The following is a 17298-nucleotide window of genomic DNA, read 5'->3' on the forward strand; positions in this document are numbered from 1 at the left end:
TTATTTTTTAATATCTTTTCTATATTCTACCATATGATGAATACAGTAAAAGATTTTGTGTTAATAAAATGATTTTATTCATCCTTGTAATTTTTAAAGTTTTTTTGAATTTTAATTCGAGGCTAATTACTTTATAATGTTGTAGTGCTTTTTGCCATACGCTGACATGAATCAGCCATGGGTGTACATGTGTTCCCCATCCTGAAGCCCCCTCCCGCCTCCCTCCCCATCCCGTCCCTCAGGGTCATCCCAGTGCACCAGCCCCGAGCACTCTGTCTCACACATCGAACCTGGGCTGCTGATCTGTTTCACATATGATAATATACATGTTTCAGTATATATATAATATACATGTTTCTCTCAAATCATCCCACCCTCACCTTCTCCCACAGAGTCCAAAAGTCTGTTCTTTATATCTGTGTCTCTTTTGCTGTCTCACATATAAGGTCATCGTTACCATCTTTCTAAATTCCATATATATGCATTAATATACTGTATTGGTGTTTTTCTTTCTGACTTACTTCACTCTGTATAACAGATTCCAGTTTCAGTTACCTCATTAGAACTGATTCAAATGCATTCTTTTCAATAGCTGAGTAATATTCCATTATGTATATGTACCATAGCTTTCTTATCCATTCGTCTGCCAATAGACATCTAGGTTGCTTTCATGTCCCGGCTATTGTGTACAGTGCTGCGATGAACATTGGGGTGCACGTGTCTCTTTCAGATCTGGTTTCCTCGGTGTGTATGCCCAGCAGTGGGATTGCTGGGTCATATGACAGTTCTATTTCCAGTTTTTTAAGGAATCTCTGCACTGTTCTCCATAGTGGCTATACTGGTTTGCATTCCCACCAACAGTGTAAGAGGGTTCCCTTTCCTCTGCACCCTCTCCAGCATTTATTGTTTGTAGACTTTTTGATAGTAGCCATTCTGACCAGCATGAGATGGTATCTCATTGTGGTTTTAATTTGCATTTCTCTGATAATGAGTGATGTTGAGCATCTTTTCATGTGTTTCTTAGCCATCTGTATGTCTTCTTTGGAGAAATGTCTGTTTAGTTCTTTGACCCATTTTTTGATTGGGTCATTTATTTTTCTAGTATGGAGCTGTCTAAGCTGCTTGTATATTTTTGAGATTAATTCTTTGTCAGTTGCTTCATTTTCTATTTTTTTCTCCCATTCTGAAGCCTGTCTTTTCCCCTTGCTTCTAGTTTCCTTCGTTGTGCAAAAGCTTTTAAGTTTAATTAGGTCCCATTTGTTTATTTTTGCTTTTATTTCCATTATTCTTGGAGGTGGGTCTCCTTGTAATTTTGATTAAAATTCCCCACATACCTTATAATAAAGGGAAAATATTTTTTAAGTGATGTGTAACTAGATATGGGCATTTGGAGATAGCACAAAGAGATTTCTGATTTTAAATGCTTTTAAAGAAGCCTTTTCTTTGAGAAATCTAAGAAATTAGGGAAAATTTTAATATACAAAATAAGAAAATTATATTATTAAGTAGCCTTTAGAAACATACAAAATCATGTATTGTCTGTTCCCAGATTCCAGTCTCCATGTAGTCTATGCTTATTTTTTTAAGTAATATAAAATATTAGAAAAATTATTTAACAAGAAATCTCTAAGTATCATATACATTTAAGATCTATAATTTAATTTTTTTATTATAGAATTCAAAAAAATGCTCTGTAAAGAGTTTGAAAATACAGAAAAGTGTAAGAGGGGAAATTAACTTACAATCGCACTACACAAAGAAAATCAGTATCAACATTTTTGTGTTATTAACAATCTATGTATTTTTATATACATTTTTGTATATATATGTGAATCATACACATATATGTTGTGTAATTGGAATGACCATTTATAGCTTCATATCTTGTTTTCTTCCTTACCTAATAATATACATCATGTCCATTTTTTTCATATTTTCTAATAGTCCCTGAGGATACAACTTGGTCAATATAATTTTTTTAATGGAAGAAAAATGGAAGGAAAAAAAGGCTGGCCAAGTTCCTAGTAATATCATATAGGACAGTGTCTATAAAATGACTTCTTCGCCTTTTCTTTGATAAATGCTTAATAAGGCACAGTTATTATTCTTGTTTATATTGTACACATTTTCTCAATGGTTTATTTTAACATGTGTATCAAGACTCCTTGTAGTCTAGCTATAAGAATCATTCTTTTTAAAAACTCTTAATTTTCTAAACTGTGTATCCATTACTTTCTTTTCATTTTTTAAGCTGTTACATAGCAAATTTTATTTTAATAGTTACAAATCTACCAGAAGGCATACCAGAAAATGTATAAAAGATGTTAAAATCACAAGTTCACAGATTCCCTCCTTGGAAGAGGTTAATGTATCTTTTTATGAAAAGAATAATCAAACGATGTTATGAGATTTTAGGACAGTCTAATAATGAGCCCCCTTCTTCTGCCAAATTCAAATCTGGGTGATAAGTAGACAAAGGAGTCCAACAGGAGAAATTCTAAATTTCAGCTTTATGACTGATAAATGCTGGTCTGGAAGACATGATACAGGTACACAGCCACAAGACATCCTTGAGGGAGACAGGCTGTTCCAGTGGGTCTGTGGGACAGTTGGCTAACTGCAGCCTTCCCTGTTCATCCCCTCTGTCCGAAAGCAGCCCTGTGACCCATGTATGAGATCACTTCAGAACCCACCCTTTCTACCAGCAGGTGGATTTCAGAGAGAGAACCCAGAGGCAGGCCATGCCTGCCTCCCCATGGAGACTCTAATCAAGGATGGGGATAAAGGCCAGGACCTTAATTCTTGGTGCAGTTGGTCCTTACTGAGTATGAGGCCAGGCAGGTGGAGATGTGCTTTTGACAAATATGAATTAAAAGACATCCAGATAATCTCCAGTGACTGGTTCCCACCCAGAGCTCACGTCTGCTGAGGACAAGAAAAAGGCTAATGCATCCTCACCCAGCATCCTGATAGACAGCATTCACGGGGCACGGGGCACAGAGCACCCCATCAGCCATTTGCCTTCATAGAAGCATAGACGCATCAGCGGGCGTGAGGCAGGAGTTGGCTTGTGTGCCCTGCAATTCTCCCTAAAGATTAACATTCACACAGGCTGGTTAGCAATCACCAACCTGGTGATGATTGCTAAACTCCTGTGCGTGTGTGTGTGTCTGTCTGTCTGTCTGTCTTGGTTACCTGCAGTAAAGTGCCCCACCTGTCACCCCTTGTAACCAAGTGGTCCCCAAACCCCTGAGGCTTGGTCTGACCATAACACACTCCTGCCAGATGCTCTGAACTTGTAGAGGGTTCTTGGTTTCCAGACAACTGTCTTTTATTATTTGCAAGTTGCAGAGAAGAATGTTGACATTTCCGCTCCCTGTGGTGTTTCTTTAGGAAGCACAGAAACATAAATGATCGATTCTCCATTTGGCTTCCTGCCCAGGAAAGAAAGACAAAGAAGTAAAAAATGTCTGTTAGCCTTGCAAAAAGGCCCACTTGTTCATGTCAGGCCATATGAGAAATTAAAAAAATTCGGTTTTTCTTTGCTAGACTCTCTGATGCTGGTTCCTGTTGTAGAGGTTTTTCTCTTGGGTTATAGAGATTTAAGAGGGGATTCGTAAATGTGAGTTTGCGTGAGCCATTGCCTGTCCACCAGCGAAGCCTCATTGTCGTTGTATTTTAGTTTAGTCAACAACACTTTTATATATATTATCTCTTTTGATCTTGTGAGGTAGCTTTTAGCCTTCTTTTTTGTAAGTAAGAAATCTGAGGCTCACGGAAGTTATAGGATTTGCCCCAGAGCCTTCATTTTAATCTGGATTAAGCCCAGAATTCCAACCAAGATCTCCAAATGTCTCATGTTTGATAGGATATTGTTAAGTGCTTCCTTCTATTTGGTTTTGTGTCTGCACTGAAATCTATCTTGGTTGCCCAGCTAGATTTTTAAACCCCTACACGTAAGCTACTACTCAGTAACCCCACATCATTAACTTACAAAGTATTCACCTCTCAGAGGTATCAGGCAAAATGATGTCTCATAAAGATAGTGCCTGGAGGACTGATTGCAGAGCCCGAGGTGAATCTATTAGTCAAGGTCCTATAGGAAATAGTCACCCCGCTAGGTCAGATGAAGACACTTTAATGAAAGAGCAACTCGTGCAGGGTAGGCCAGGTTAAGGTACAAAAACTAGAAATAGTGGGAAGCTGTTCCCACCCCAAGGAGAGATATATTAACTGGAACCCAGGGAGGGTGGGGGTGAGGAGGAAGTCTCCTCGCCATGCAAAAATATAGCTGCTGCTGCAGATTGTAGAACAGGGATGGGAAGAAAGCAGAAAAAAATACCTGGACCTCTCTCTTTCCCCTGCTCTGACCTCCTGTCTATGCCTTCCTTGGTGGAATCCAAGGGATGGGATGCTCAGAGGACCTGAAAGTGCAGAGCTTAGGGGCCAGTCTCTGGGTTAAAGCGAGGAAGATATCTCTATCCCCTTCTTAACTGGGAAAAAGTGAAACTTATGATGAGTTTTCCCCCAGAGACTGTACAGCTGATTTAATTGCTAGAGCTGTTCGTGGAGCTTTCTGGAATAGCATTCTAGATTTATGCTAGGCCTGCAGCCTGTTATGTGGGCTCACCTGCTTGACCGTTCCCTGGAGAGGAACAGTCATCCCATCACAGGCATGCACTCTGCTGCCTGAGGTCTCAGTTCCTTCTTGTGCAGCATCTGATTGGACTCTCATGGCAATCCTGCCTGTGTGCCTGACCCCATCTGTGTGTATACGTTCCTCCAATAAGATGCTGCCTCGGTGTGACTCCCTCAGAGATGCCTGCATCAGTCATTCCACACAGTGCCCGGCGTGTGACGTTGCTTCACAGTCTCAGGATTGGTACCAGTGGTGATGGTCAGTCAAGTTTGCTGAGCTCTCCCTGCATGCTGCGCCCTCTACCATGTGCAGTACGTGCATAGTTTGCTCTTGTTAAAAGTATGAGTTAGTCTCATTTAGAGTTCTCCTTCACTACTGCGTCTGGAAACCGGGGGTTCCATCTTTTTTAATCAATGCTGCCCCGTAGAACCCTTCCATAGGAAGGAACTCTAACATTGAAATTCAGAAGATCGCTGTTGAAATTCCTTCTATGTCTTAGTTCTGTGAGGTTTGAGGCAGTCACTTGACCCCCTGAGCTTATATTTTGTCGTATGTAAAATAAAGGAGGTAATTCTTCCTTCCTAGGATTGTGGGATGAGCTAAGTTATATAACATGTAAGAGAACTCCTTCCATTTGGTAGGTACCTGGAAAACACCTGGAGAGTGTTTTGGAAAAACACTCTCGTTGGAAAAACCTCTCATTTTCAGGTTCCCAGCAATGACTTTGTAGGCCAGGTTGCTAATATTAAACCCCCCAAAGATACCTATATGTGTATCTTCTAATTCTCCAACCATCCCTGCACCTGATCTTCTTTTGGTTCCGCAGAACACCATGGGGAGGTGTGACCCTGTGACAGGCTGTTTGGTGGCAGATTTGCCTGGACTTCGAGTAGCTTTTCAGGGCTTGACTCAGGGTTGTGTCTCACAGGAGAAATGTGCTTGGTAAAATTGGAGTTTGTTTTTCCCAAAGATTGTACCATGTGCATCATCCGTCTCTCTTGTATTTGGCCTTGTATTTGGGAAGCTGTATCACCAGCAATCCCAAGCAGAAATGCTCCCAAACATGCTCTTTCCATCCCTCTTTATCTGCAGCCACATTCTGCCAGGGAATTCTTGGAACCATTTGGAACAGGAGGTAAAGGGGAGCATTAGCTAGTTAGCATCACTGTGTGTTGGGAATTAGTGCTGTTTGATGTTAGGTAATTCCGAGAGCTGGGGGTTGTTAGGACTGTTTTGGAGATGGGGTCATTGAGGCTACTCTTTTTGACCAAAGGAACTGTGATGTCTTCATGTTGGAAGGACTCAAGCAAGAAAGAGAGGCTCCCTACCCATTGCCACAGTCCTTCCAATGCCTCCATTTATAACAGGACTAACTTCTTGTTCTCTCTTTTGCATGTGTCTGGATCCTGAAGTTGAAGGTCAGGCTGCAGAGGGATGGCAGCATCAGTTACTTTTCTCCACATCAAACTAGGAACACAGATTTCAAAGTCAATGTTTTCGTTGATTCAAAGCCTAGATTGTTCATTACTCAAGTGAGGGGAAAGTCACTTCACTTGTTTGAGTGCCTTTTTTATTGCAGTCTCCATTCTTGACTTTGGGCATGCAGAATGAATAAAACAAAGTTCCTGTTGTGCCCGCTGAGCTTTTGTCCTATTGGGCGAAGGCAGACAGTCAACAAATGAATATACAGTATGCCAGAGGATACCATAAGGGAAAAAGATGCAGGGAGAAAGATCAGATGCAGTTTGGAGTGGAGAGTGGAGGGGTCAGAGACAGCATCTTTGCTTGGGTGATACTGAAGAAAAATAAGAACTACCCCTGGGATTGCAAAGACATATTCTGAGCCTTCTCCCATGTCCATAAAACCATCTCTCAGTGAATTTATGGGAAAGCAAGCAGCACATTGAGGAATCTAGAGACCCTTGAATAGGAGGAGGGGTTAAAGACACAGAGGGCTTAGCTTTGGGAGTAAGTCACCCTGTAACTATGTAAAGGACAGTCATTGGAGGAGGGATCCTGTGTCAGTGGGTACATCCCCTAAAGGTCAAAAGAGGAATACCAGGTAGGAATACAGGAAAGAAATCTGGGCTTATTAGAAAGAAGAGATATGTGACGAAGTAATGACTCTTGCACCAAGAGTCTTGAAAGTGGATGTGTGGTCTCAACTTTCTAACCAATTCTTTGTACCATCTTGGAATTGTCTACCCAGCTCATCAAACATCATTTTTCTCAGTTGTCAGTTGAGAAATTTAGACTGATTACTTTGAAGGTTTCCTGTGACTCTAACATTCTGTGCATCTGTATGTCAGAGGTGCCTGAGGATGAATGGGTGACTCCTGAGGGAGTGCATTTCCTGTTACTAGTTCCCAAACAGGAACTGGACCACAAATGCTAAGGGTTGGTTATGACATCCTATAGTGTACCAAGCATTGTACTAGATACTTTCTATACGTTTTCATTTCATTCTCTCAAACATGCCAGAGAAATATTTACATTCAAGGAAGTAGAGCAAGGAATTAAGTCATTTGTCCAAGATCACAGCCAGAAGTATAATCCAGATGTTTCGATTCCATAGAATACTTCCAGTACCCAAAGTGAGGATAATCATACAACCTTAAGAGAATGTCCCTTCCTTGTGCTGGTCATACCTCTGACTCTATTCCAGAACATGCTGTGCTAAGAACAACACAAAGGACTTTTTTCTCTTGGGAATATGAAATCATTATTATTTTAGACTTTTCTACTCTGAAAAAAGCCCAGAATGATTACTGATGAAAGATGGGCTTATTCTCTCCCTCTGTGGAAGCTTGTGGGGATGAAGGGGTTGGAAGCCTCAAAACACCTAATGCAGAGTCTGTAACAGTCCTAGAGCATAATGCCCTTGAATGTCCTCATCCTCTCAGTTGTACCCTAGTATGATGCCCGTGAAAAGTAAAGTGAAAGTGAAAGCCTCTCAGTCGTGTCTGACTTTGCAACCCTTCGGACTATACAGTCCGTGGAATTTTCCAGGCCAGAATACTGGAGTGGGTAGCCTTTCCCTTCTCCAGGGGATCTTCCCAACTCAGGGATCAAACCCAGGTCTCCTGAATTGCAGTCGGGAGATTCTTTACCAGGTGATTCTTTACCAGCTAAGCCACAAGGGAAGCCTATGCTTGCCTATAATTGGCCACTACAGAGGCTAATTTAAGGATCAAGTGTTTTTACTCTTAAATTGCATCATAGCAACTTTTTTTGAGGGAACTTTTGATAGCACATTCATGTCTTAATAATTTCTTGAGTGCCTCCCACCCTCCAGGGACTGTCCTAGGTACTAGAGAGAGAGTAGCGAGCAGAGTAACATACCCACCTTTTGTGACATTTACCTTCTAATTGACTCATACACATATCTTCAGTATGTTAAAAAAAAAGATTGGAAAAGTGGGGAAACAGGTTTTTGAGAAACAGAAGCTCTTGGTAGTTGCTTTTCTTGAAAGCACAAGAATGATTGGGAAAATGGTAGAAGAACATACAAAATGTGTGGGTGAAAACTCAAGCCATAGGCAGATGACGATCATATTTTTCTAAACAGACTTGAGACATGCAGTCTGGCAATATTTTTTCTTTTCTTTTTAATCTCTATAATTAATTCATATGAAAAGTTTTTCCAGAAGTATGAAATTAAAATCACATTTAGGAACACATCCCATGACTCATCTTTATTTAAAAGGTTAAAACTATATCTAATACAAAACCCAGAAAAGATCTTAACAAGAAAACCATATTGTGTTTATCCTGGGATCTCAAATTCTGAGCCGACTGTCTAGGCACAAAGTAGACACTCTTTAAATCTTGGTTTGCCCAACGAATCTAAGTTCAGATATTTGTTTACACAGTTTTTGAGCAGTGAGGACAAGTGTCACCCTAAAACATCAAGAGGATGCAAGCCCATTGGAAAAGATAGTATGGAAGTGCGGAGGGAAAAGAGTGTGCGTGATGGTGGCACTGGTTCATGGTATCTGACATGCCTTTGGGACCAGAGGGAATTTTCAAATGAAAACACTAAAGTAAAAACCACATCCTTCCTTTCAACAGGGCGTTGTTGCTGGCGCTCGTTCCAAAGGAGAACACAAACAGAAAATCTTTTTAACCATCTCCTTTGGAGGAATCAAAATCTTTGATGAGAAGACAGGGGTAAGTAAAAGAATCACATGGCATGGTGAAATTGAATCCATTGACAGATGTGCCCTTAAAAGCCTCTACTCTTCTGAGCAGGAATATCAAACAAGCATAAAAACACATAAAGCAACTGACAAACCTGATCAACTGTGATCGTTCATCAAAGGGAGGCTCTTCCCTGACTTGGCCACAGTATGACTACGCCGTGTTTCTTACAGGGTAATTGGGATAAAAGTGTCACACAGTCCTGGTGATGCAATGGGAGATTGATGTGCTTTGAAGAGCAGTGGGTAATGTGACAGTTTAAGTTAAATTTCCTTGTGTGTTGGCAACTTTAATGACATGCGTCCTAGAGGGAGATGTACGGGGGTCTTTTGACTTGGTCAAAGCATCCAGACTCTCTTGAATTGAACCTGTGGCACCTTGCAATTGCTGTCATCAAAAAGAATAAATGGAGTTTTCAATGTTAAAAAAAAAAATCCATCACTGCATGATGAGGAAATGTAAGGGCTGATCTATGTGTTGAACCCACTGAAGATGTGGTTTGTATTTTCGTCCACCTCCTGACAGCTGTTAACTCCCAGGTTTATCCCCAGGACTTGCCTAGCATTGTTGACCCTGTTCGTTGATGGTATGGGAAAAAGAGAAAAGCTTTTTATGATCTGTTTTGTCCAGAGAGCAAGTCAGATGGACACGATTTTCTTTTATTCACTCAGTGCTTTATAGCTTCTAACATACTTCCACTTATATCACCTCCTATGAACTTCACAGGTAGTTTATCAAGCAATGTATAAACAATATGCAATTAACCAAGCTACTTAACCTTGTCATTTTGCATTACAAAATTTCCCCCTTTGTTCTGACTCATATTAAGAGACCATATGGTTAGTAGGATGATAATTTAATAGTAAAATATTTTCTTGAAGAAAAGTCACTCCTGATTAGTAATAGCACAGACACATTATGGCCTCGTGGGATCCTGGTGACACCCGGGGGGCAGAGAGCTTTGGAACTGTAGAAACTTGGAGGATATTATTCATCCTTTATCATCCTTCATGGGAGGGAACCAAGTAATGTGGATCATGCCTAACTGAGAGATACTTTCACAAGGATTCATATACCCCAATATATGTCATCATCTCTAGTCTCTTCCCAAGTCCACACCTGCCCATCACCGTGACACTGGCATCACCAAAGGGACAGGAATGACAGGGATAGTGTATCAGATACTTTATCTTGTCTATCTTACTTTTTATTCTTGTGTTTTGGGGTCCTGCTATTCCATCATGTACCCCACCATCAAATAGTCCTAATCACCAAACTTTAGTTAATGAGTAGAGGTAATTTATATTCTTTACTTTTATCTAAATCCTCACTCAAGGGTGGCTAAGCTGGCCCTAAAGAAAGATACCACCAAACCTTGAAATGTGATTTTTGATTCTTTCTTTGGACACACAAAAAAAATACCTGAAAAATCATCATTTCGGCTCAAAGCCATTTGGCTTTGTGGGAAAAAAAAAGTCATATCCTAGTGGAGATTCAGGATGAAGGCAGAATTAAATGTTCTCTGTCTGACTTAGTCTGCTGACTTACCTTAGGCTCTTACCTTAGGGCTTTTGCAACCATAGCTTGTTAATTTGTCTTAACACAAGTCTAGGGAAGACTGGCAGAGAGGGCTGAACATTTAAGCCTGAAGTAGAGATGAGTGTGGGGCAAGGCACTCTGTATTAGTAGTGTTGATCTCTCCAAAGACATGTTCGGTGTTTTGTGTGACTCAGGGAACAGAGCAAAGACTTGGTGATAGAAGTTTCTAGGGAGCAGTTTCAGTTTATGAGGAAGTAGAGTCTCCCACAAGTCAGAGCTGTTCAGCCTTGAGATGGACCACCTTCTGTGCAAGTGACTGCACCATCCCTCAGAGGATTCAAACAACAGTCATATGATGGAGATATTGTGGAAGGAAGTCAAGTAGAAGATGAGGTGTTGACCAAAGCTACATCTTGGTTGATTTCCCCAGACTAGTTTTGATAGTCTGTTTCTCCTTTAAATCCATCCCTATTGGATGTAACTTATCTTCAGATAACTGGAGGTTTTTTCAAAACCTCCATTGGAGGTTATGAGCATGAACAGTTTACTAAACTGTTGCCATTGCCCAGCAGGGACTCAACTGAATTTTGCAGAATAAGAGTCTCAGTGGTGTTTTGTCCTACTTATCAAAGTGGAAAACTGGGTCTTTTTCATTTGGAATGACAAATTTTAGTTGTTTATCATGTCAGAAGTATTCCTGTTCAAGCTTGGCTGTGCTATTTTTTCAAAACCAAGAAAAGAAACATTAGCAGAACGTGACAATAGCTAGAATTTTAAAAATCCAAAGCTGTCAAAAATGTTTTGATCCCAATTAAGGAGACCCTTTGCAGCAATTTACACCTTGTCTTGAATTTCAAAGGGGTTCTTGATCCCAATCCTTATGTGAATAAATTTTATTATTAGTATGTTGCAGGAAATAAATCAATATCAAAAGCTGTCCATATGTTCAGATATCTAGGTATTGCTAATATATCAAAAGTATCAGTGAGAATGCAGAAAATGTCATAAATGATCTCAGTTACTAGTAATAGTAGGAACAATAGCAAATTAGGAGCAGAAATGGTTTCACGTCAGTATGTTACTAGGTCCTCAAAGCAGACCAGTGGAAACTAATGCAGGAATGATGTCATCTTCATTTCACAAATAAGAAAACTGAAATTCTGGGATTATTCCTGATTTGACTCAAATCAGACCTTCCAATCCCAAATCCTGTGTCTTTCCAAGGAAACTCACTAGCTTTCTTCTCTCCTCATTTACAGTTTTATTCTACCATATTATTATTATGTGTGCCATTACAACTCATAAATATTGCGGGAGCCTAAAGTTAAGTCTGTTTCTTGGGATAGAGGGCAGTGGTCTGATTCAACTTTTCAAGATAATACCCCATTGTGTTGCCAGTCACAAATGGATTTTGCTTGTTCACTTAGTTTAGCTGGCACTGATTTGTCACTATTATGTGCACCATTTTATGCATATTATGTACATTACAGCAATTCTATGAAGTGCTATTATTAGCACCATTTTACAGATGAGAACACTGAGGCCCAAACAATTTAATTATACAGTTCTCAAATGGCAGAGCTGAGATTCAAACCTAGGTAGTCTTGTCCAAAGTCCTTGGTGCTAGTAAGATACAACTAATAATTACATATTTTTCTTAGTATTTGGACTCCTAAAACAGAAACATTATAAACTTGATGGCTTATAAACAACAAACATTTATTTCACAGTTCTAGAGGCAGGAAAGTCCAGGATCCTGGCCCCAGGATTTGGTATCTGGTGAGAGCCCACTTTCTCATAGATAGTGCCTTTTTGCTGTGTCCTCTCATGGTGGAAGAGGGAGAGGGGGAGGATGTTTTCTAGGCCTCTTTTATAAGGGCACTAATCCCATGTATCAGGGCTCCACCCTCATGACCTAATCACCTTCCAAAAGTCCCACCTTCTAATATTAATGCCATCAGAATTTCAGCATATGAAATTTGAGTGCACATAAACAGACCATAGCAATCTCAAAGTTTATAAATGATTTCCTTTCGTATGTATTAGAGCAGATTCAGTATTATCTCTGTTTTACTGTCATCGTTATTCATTTTCATTTCAATGAGCTTTCCTGAGTGAAGATACTAGGGGTGGCATTACAACTAGGACTGTCTCATGGGTAGAATGTTGGCAGGGTAGCCACTGGTTACCATGTGGTTAGGAAAGACTGCAGTGGATGCTTGTTCTGTGCTGCATGATGTTCTGTTTCCTGAGAATTCAAAGATGAAGAAGATGTGTCCTTGTCCCTGAGGTGTTCACAGTCTGCTGGTGAAACCAGACTCACGAAATGAACTGACACGTGCTGAGACACAGCTGTGAATGGAGTTGTCAGTACTCAGGGGATGGAGATAGAGCTTTGCTCGAAATAATCAGGAAAGTTTTCACAGAAAATGGCACACTGATTTAGCCATAGAGGAGTGAGTTGGAGGGGACCAGATAAGCAATTGAGGGGAGAGAAAAACGTATTTCTAAATGCACAGATGTCTAAAGGAGAAAGGTGTGTGTGCGCACCTTCAGGAAATATATATTGAACACTTTTGTCAACACACAGGTTAATAAGGCTGTGTATTTTTGTTCATCACACTTATATATCTGGTTAGCTCTTGAAGTCCATATAGTAGGTGCTCAGTAATACCTATTGCACAGAAAATAAAATGACTTAATGATTATGAATCAACAAGTGTATGCAGAAAAACTAGGGCATGACGGGAGAGGTGGAGAGTGGCCCAGGATTGAATATTATCCCTCATAATAAAGGGGTAATGATGTTTTAAATGCAATGGCTGTACTTACATTTCAGGACTGATTTAGTTACTTATTCTTCAGTGAAAACTGGATATTACCCTTGTTTGTATCTCATCAAAAGCAGGACTGTTCTGCCTTTATTTCTAATAGAATCTTTGGAAGGGACTTGGGGAGAGCAGCTGAGGTGGGGCAAAGCAAAGTGGTCCTAGGGAAGGAGACAGGGAGAACGATGAAGGGGCTACAAAGCAGGATGCTGGGACCTGGGATACCCCTGTCATCCTGAGAACTGTTGAAGCAGTACACAGGACTCTCAGGGACTGGATATGATGATTAGCCTCTAAGCAAGACCATATGGTCTATAGCAGGTCTGTAGACAGGCTTTCATGGTCCTGTCTCATTTGGCACCCAACAATTCTTGGAGGTTTTATTACCCTCCTTTTACAGATGGAGCTTCCCTGTGTCTCAGACAGTAAAGAATCTGCCTGCAATGAAGAAGACCCAGGTTCAATCCCTGGGTTGAGAACATTCCCTGGAGAAGAGAATGGCTACCTACTCCAGTATTCTTACCTGGAGGAGAATTCCATGGACAGAGGAGCCTGGCAGGCTACAGTCCATGGAGCTGGACATGACTGAGTAACTAAATTACAGATGAGTCATCTAAAATATAAGTAGAGTGTGTGGCTTGCCTGAGGCTACACTGAGTAGCAGAAATTGAGTTCAGATTCACATTTGTAACTCCTAAGCTTGTTCTGTTTCTTTACCCCAGAGATTCTCCACTCGACTGGTTCCATAGCCATAAAGGCTGTTTTGGAACTTAATGTAGGCATTTCGGGTGTTCACAACTTTGGGGGAAGGGGTTGCTGATATGAGAATTCACTAGAGGCAAGGGTGCTAGACATTCCACAATGTGCAAGACATTCACACACAATACAAACATTTCCTGGCTATATGACTTTAAATGTTTTACCACACTTTCATGTACCTGAAAAATTTATTTATAATTATCTGAATGTAAAACCCAACTCTACAAATAAAAATGTAATTTCATATTCATAATAGTGCATTTTCCAGAGTGCAGCTAAACAGAAAGATGTGCTTTGTTTTGTTGGAAACTCATCAAGAGTTGGTCGTCACTTTGGAAATCCACTCCCCTGTGATTGCTCTTCTTATTAAGTCTATGTAGGGCACACCTCTATCAGTTCCATGTCTAGCTATCATGTTCACAGTTCAGTTCAGTTCAATCACTCAGTCATGTCCAACTCTTTGCGACCTCATGGACCGCAGCACACCAGGTTTCCATGTCCATCACCAACTCCCGGAGTTTACTCAAACTCATGTCCATCGAGTTGGTGATGCCATCCAGCCATCTCATCCTCTGTCGTCCTCTTCTCCTCCTGCTCTCAATCTTTCCCAGCATCAAGGTCTTTTCAAATGAGTCAGCTCTTCCCATCAGTTGGCCAGAGTATTGGAGTTTCAGCTTCAACATCAGTCTTTGCAATGAACACCCAGGACTGATCTCCTTTAGGATGGACTGGTTAGACCTCCTTGCAGTCCAAGGGACTCTCAAGAGTCTTCTCCAAAGCCACAGTTCAAAACCATCAATTCTTCAGTGCTCAGCTTTCTTTACAGTCCGACTCTCACATCCATACATGACTACTGGAAAAACCATAGCCTTGACTAGATGGACCTTTGTTGGCAAAATAATGTCTCTACTTTCTAATATGCTGTCTAGGTTGGTCATAATTTTCCTTCCAAGGAGTAAGCGTCTTTTAATTTCATGGCTGCAGTCAACATCTGCAGTGATTTTGAAACCCCCCAAAAATGAAGTCAGCCAATGTTTCCACTATTTCACCATCTATTTGCCATGAAGTGATGGGACCAGATGCCATGATCTTAGTTTTCTGAATGTTGAGCTTTAAGCCAAGTTTTTCACTCTCCTCTTTCACTTTCATCAAGAGGCTTTTTAGTTCCTCTTCACTTTCTGCCATAAGGGTGGTGTCATCTGCATATCTGAGGTTATTGATATTTCTCCTGTCAATCTTGATTCCAGCTTGTGCTTCCTCCAGCCCAGTGTTTCTCATGATGTACTCTGCATATAAGTTAAATAAGCAGGGTGACAATATACAGCCTTGACGTACTCCTTTTCCTGTTTGGAACCATGTCCAGTTCTAACTGTTGCTTCCTGACCTGCATACAGATTTCTCAAGAGACAGGTCAAGTGGTCTGGTATTCCCATTTCTTTCAGAATTTTCCACAGTTTATTGTGATCCACACAGTCAAAGACTTTGGCATAGTCAATAAAGCAGAAGTAGATGTTTTTCTGGAACTCTATTGTTTTTTCAATGATCCAACAGATGTTGGCAATTTGATATGTGCCTTTTCTAAAACCAGCTTGAACATCTGGAAGTTCACGGTTTATGTATTGCTGAAGCCTAGCTTGGAGAATTTTGAGCATTACTTTGCTAGCGTGTGAGATGAGTGCAATTTTGTGGTAGTTTGCACATTTTTTGGCATTGCCTTTCTCTGGGATTGGAATGAAAACTGACCTTTTATCTGGACTTATTTGATTCTTCTTTAAAAATTTCAAATATAAGGGAAAGTTACTGTTCAGTTGCTAAGTTGTGTCTAATTCTTTGTGACCCCATGGACTACAGCATACCAGGCTTCCCTGCCCTTCACTCTCTCTCAGAATCTGGTCAAACTCCTGTCCATTGAGTCAGGATGTGAGTTTGCTATCAATGAGATAAAACTGAGAAGGTAGGCAGGGCCCAGTTGTGAGACCCGGATTGTAAGACCAAAGAGCTTTGGTTGAATCAGGTCCATTACAGCTCAATTATTATTCAGTGTATTCTATGGCCCTGAAGCTGCACTAGTTATTACAGAGAGGTAAGTACGTGACTGTAAGGTCATCCTTGACCTGTAAGTTGCCTTTGTGCAAATCAGGAGAAAATCCCTTTCTTTAATGCTCACTGCCTGGAATGACTTTTGCTGAGAAATGATTATAATAATTATACATTTTTTGATGACTGTATGATGACTAGCTCCCCATAGAGCTGTGCAGCGCACCCCCTGCTCAGCGGCAGGTAGCAGATCTGGGAGTATCATCCGAGCATGAGCAGAAAGCTGGGGGTCCCGTCTTGCCATTTCTTGTACCCACCACGCACTGCCCAGCTTTCAGGACTAGCTCAAGGAGGCCCCTCCACTCTGAACATCCCTTCGCCCTTCATCACTCAGCAAATACCTCAAGGTCCAGTAATGTCAACAGCGCTAACAACAGCAACACAGGACAACAGTGACCACTTATCAAGACCTTTCCTGGGCCAGGGACTTTATTAAACTAAGTGCTTTATGCATTTCATTCTCCAGGCAGGATCTGTACTGGGTCTGTCTGAATCTACAGCCCACACTCCTCACCACCGTGCTACTGGCAGCAGAGAGTGGACAGAGTGGAAGGAGCTGCCCTGGATCTGCTCATGCCCAGCTACGTGGTTATAAAGCGATGCTTTTATGAATGACTTTGTACCTCTTTTGCTCATCTGTAAGATGGGGATAATCAAAGCACCTATGTTTTAGGGTTGGTGCAAGATTAAATTTAATCACTTTTAATTTAATTTAGTCATTTAAATTGTGATTTAATTTAATCAGTGAAGACTTAGAATTGTGCCTGTTACAGTAAAAAGCTCTCGTTATTAACTTATATTATTAGTTCTATTAATAATAGAATAATAATAACAATCTATTGTCCTCTCTCAGATATGGGCTTTCTTATGTCCTCCCCTCAGAATTAAGAAATCCTATCCTATTCATCCTGCATCATCCTCTGCTCACCTTTATCATAGCGCATGGTGGTCTGTATCAGAATGAGCTGACTCATGCTTCCATCAGATTGCAGGCTCCATGAGCTACCTGGTCTCATTCATTGCTGTATCTGCAGGGTTTACCACAGGTCCTGGCAAGTGACAGAGATGCGAACGGCACATTGAAGGGAGGGAGGGGGGAGGCAGTCAGAGACAGATGGAATGAAAGAGGAAAGGAAGAGAAAGTAGTGAATAAGTAAACTTATAACAAAACACTGATTGTCTGGGCTAGATATTGGAGCCCAAGATGCTGCGTGCCAAAGATGCCAGTTTTGCCGT

At 40.8% G+C, this 17298-nt stretch overlaps 1 protein-coding gene across 3 annotated transcripts in view; it reads left to right on the forward strand.

The window, feature by feature from the left end:
* Positions 1–17298, forward strand: part of DAB1 (DAB adaptor protein 1) — a 455006-nt gene that overhangs the window by 299857 nt on the left and 137851 nt on the right. For all 3 annotated transcript variants that reach the window (XM_065928927.1, XM_065928932.1, XM_065928937.1), the window contains exon 4: positions 8711–8809. In XM_065928927.1, the coding sequence (XP_065784999.1) occupies positions 8711–8809 (99 nt within the window). The remainder of the gene's footprint in view (positions 1–8710; positions 8810–17298) is intronic.

The sequence above is a fragment of the Muntiacus reevesi genome, chromosome 1, assembly GCF_963930625.1.
Source record: "Muntiacus reevesi chromosome 1, mMunRee1.1, whole genome shotgun sequence".
NCBI lineage: Eukaryota > Metazoa > Chordata > Mammalia > Artiodactyla > Cervidae > Muntiacus > Muntiacus reevesi.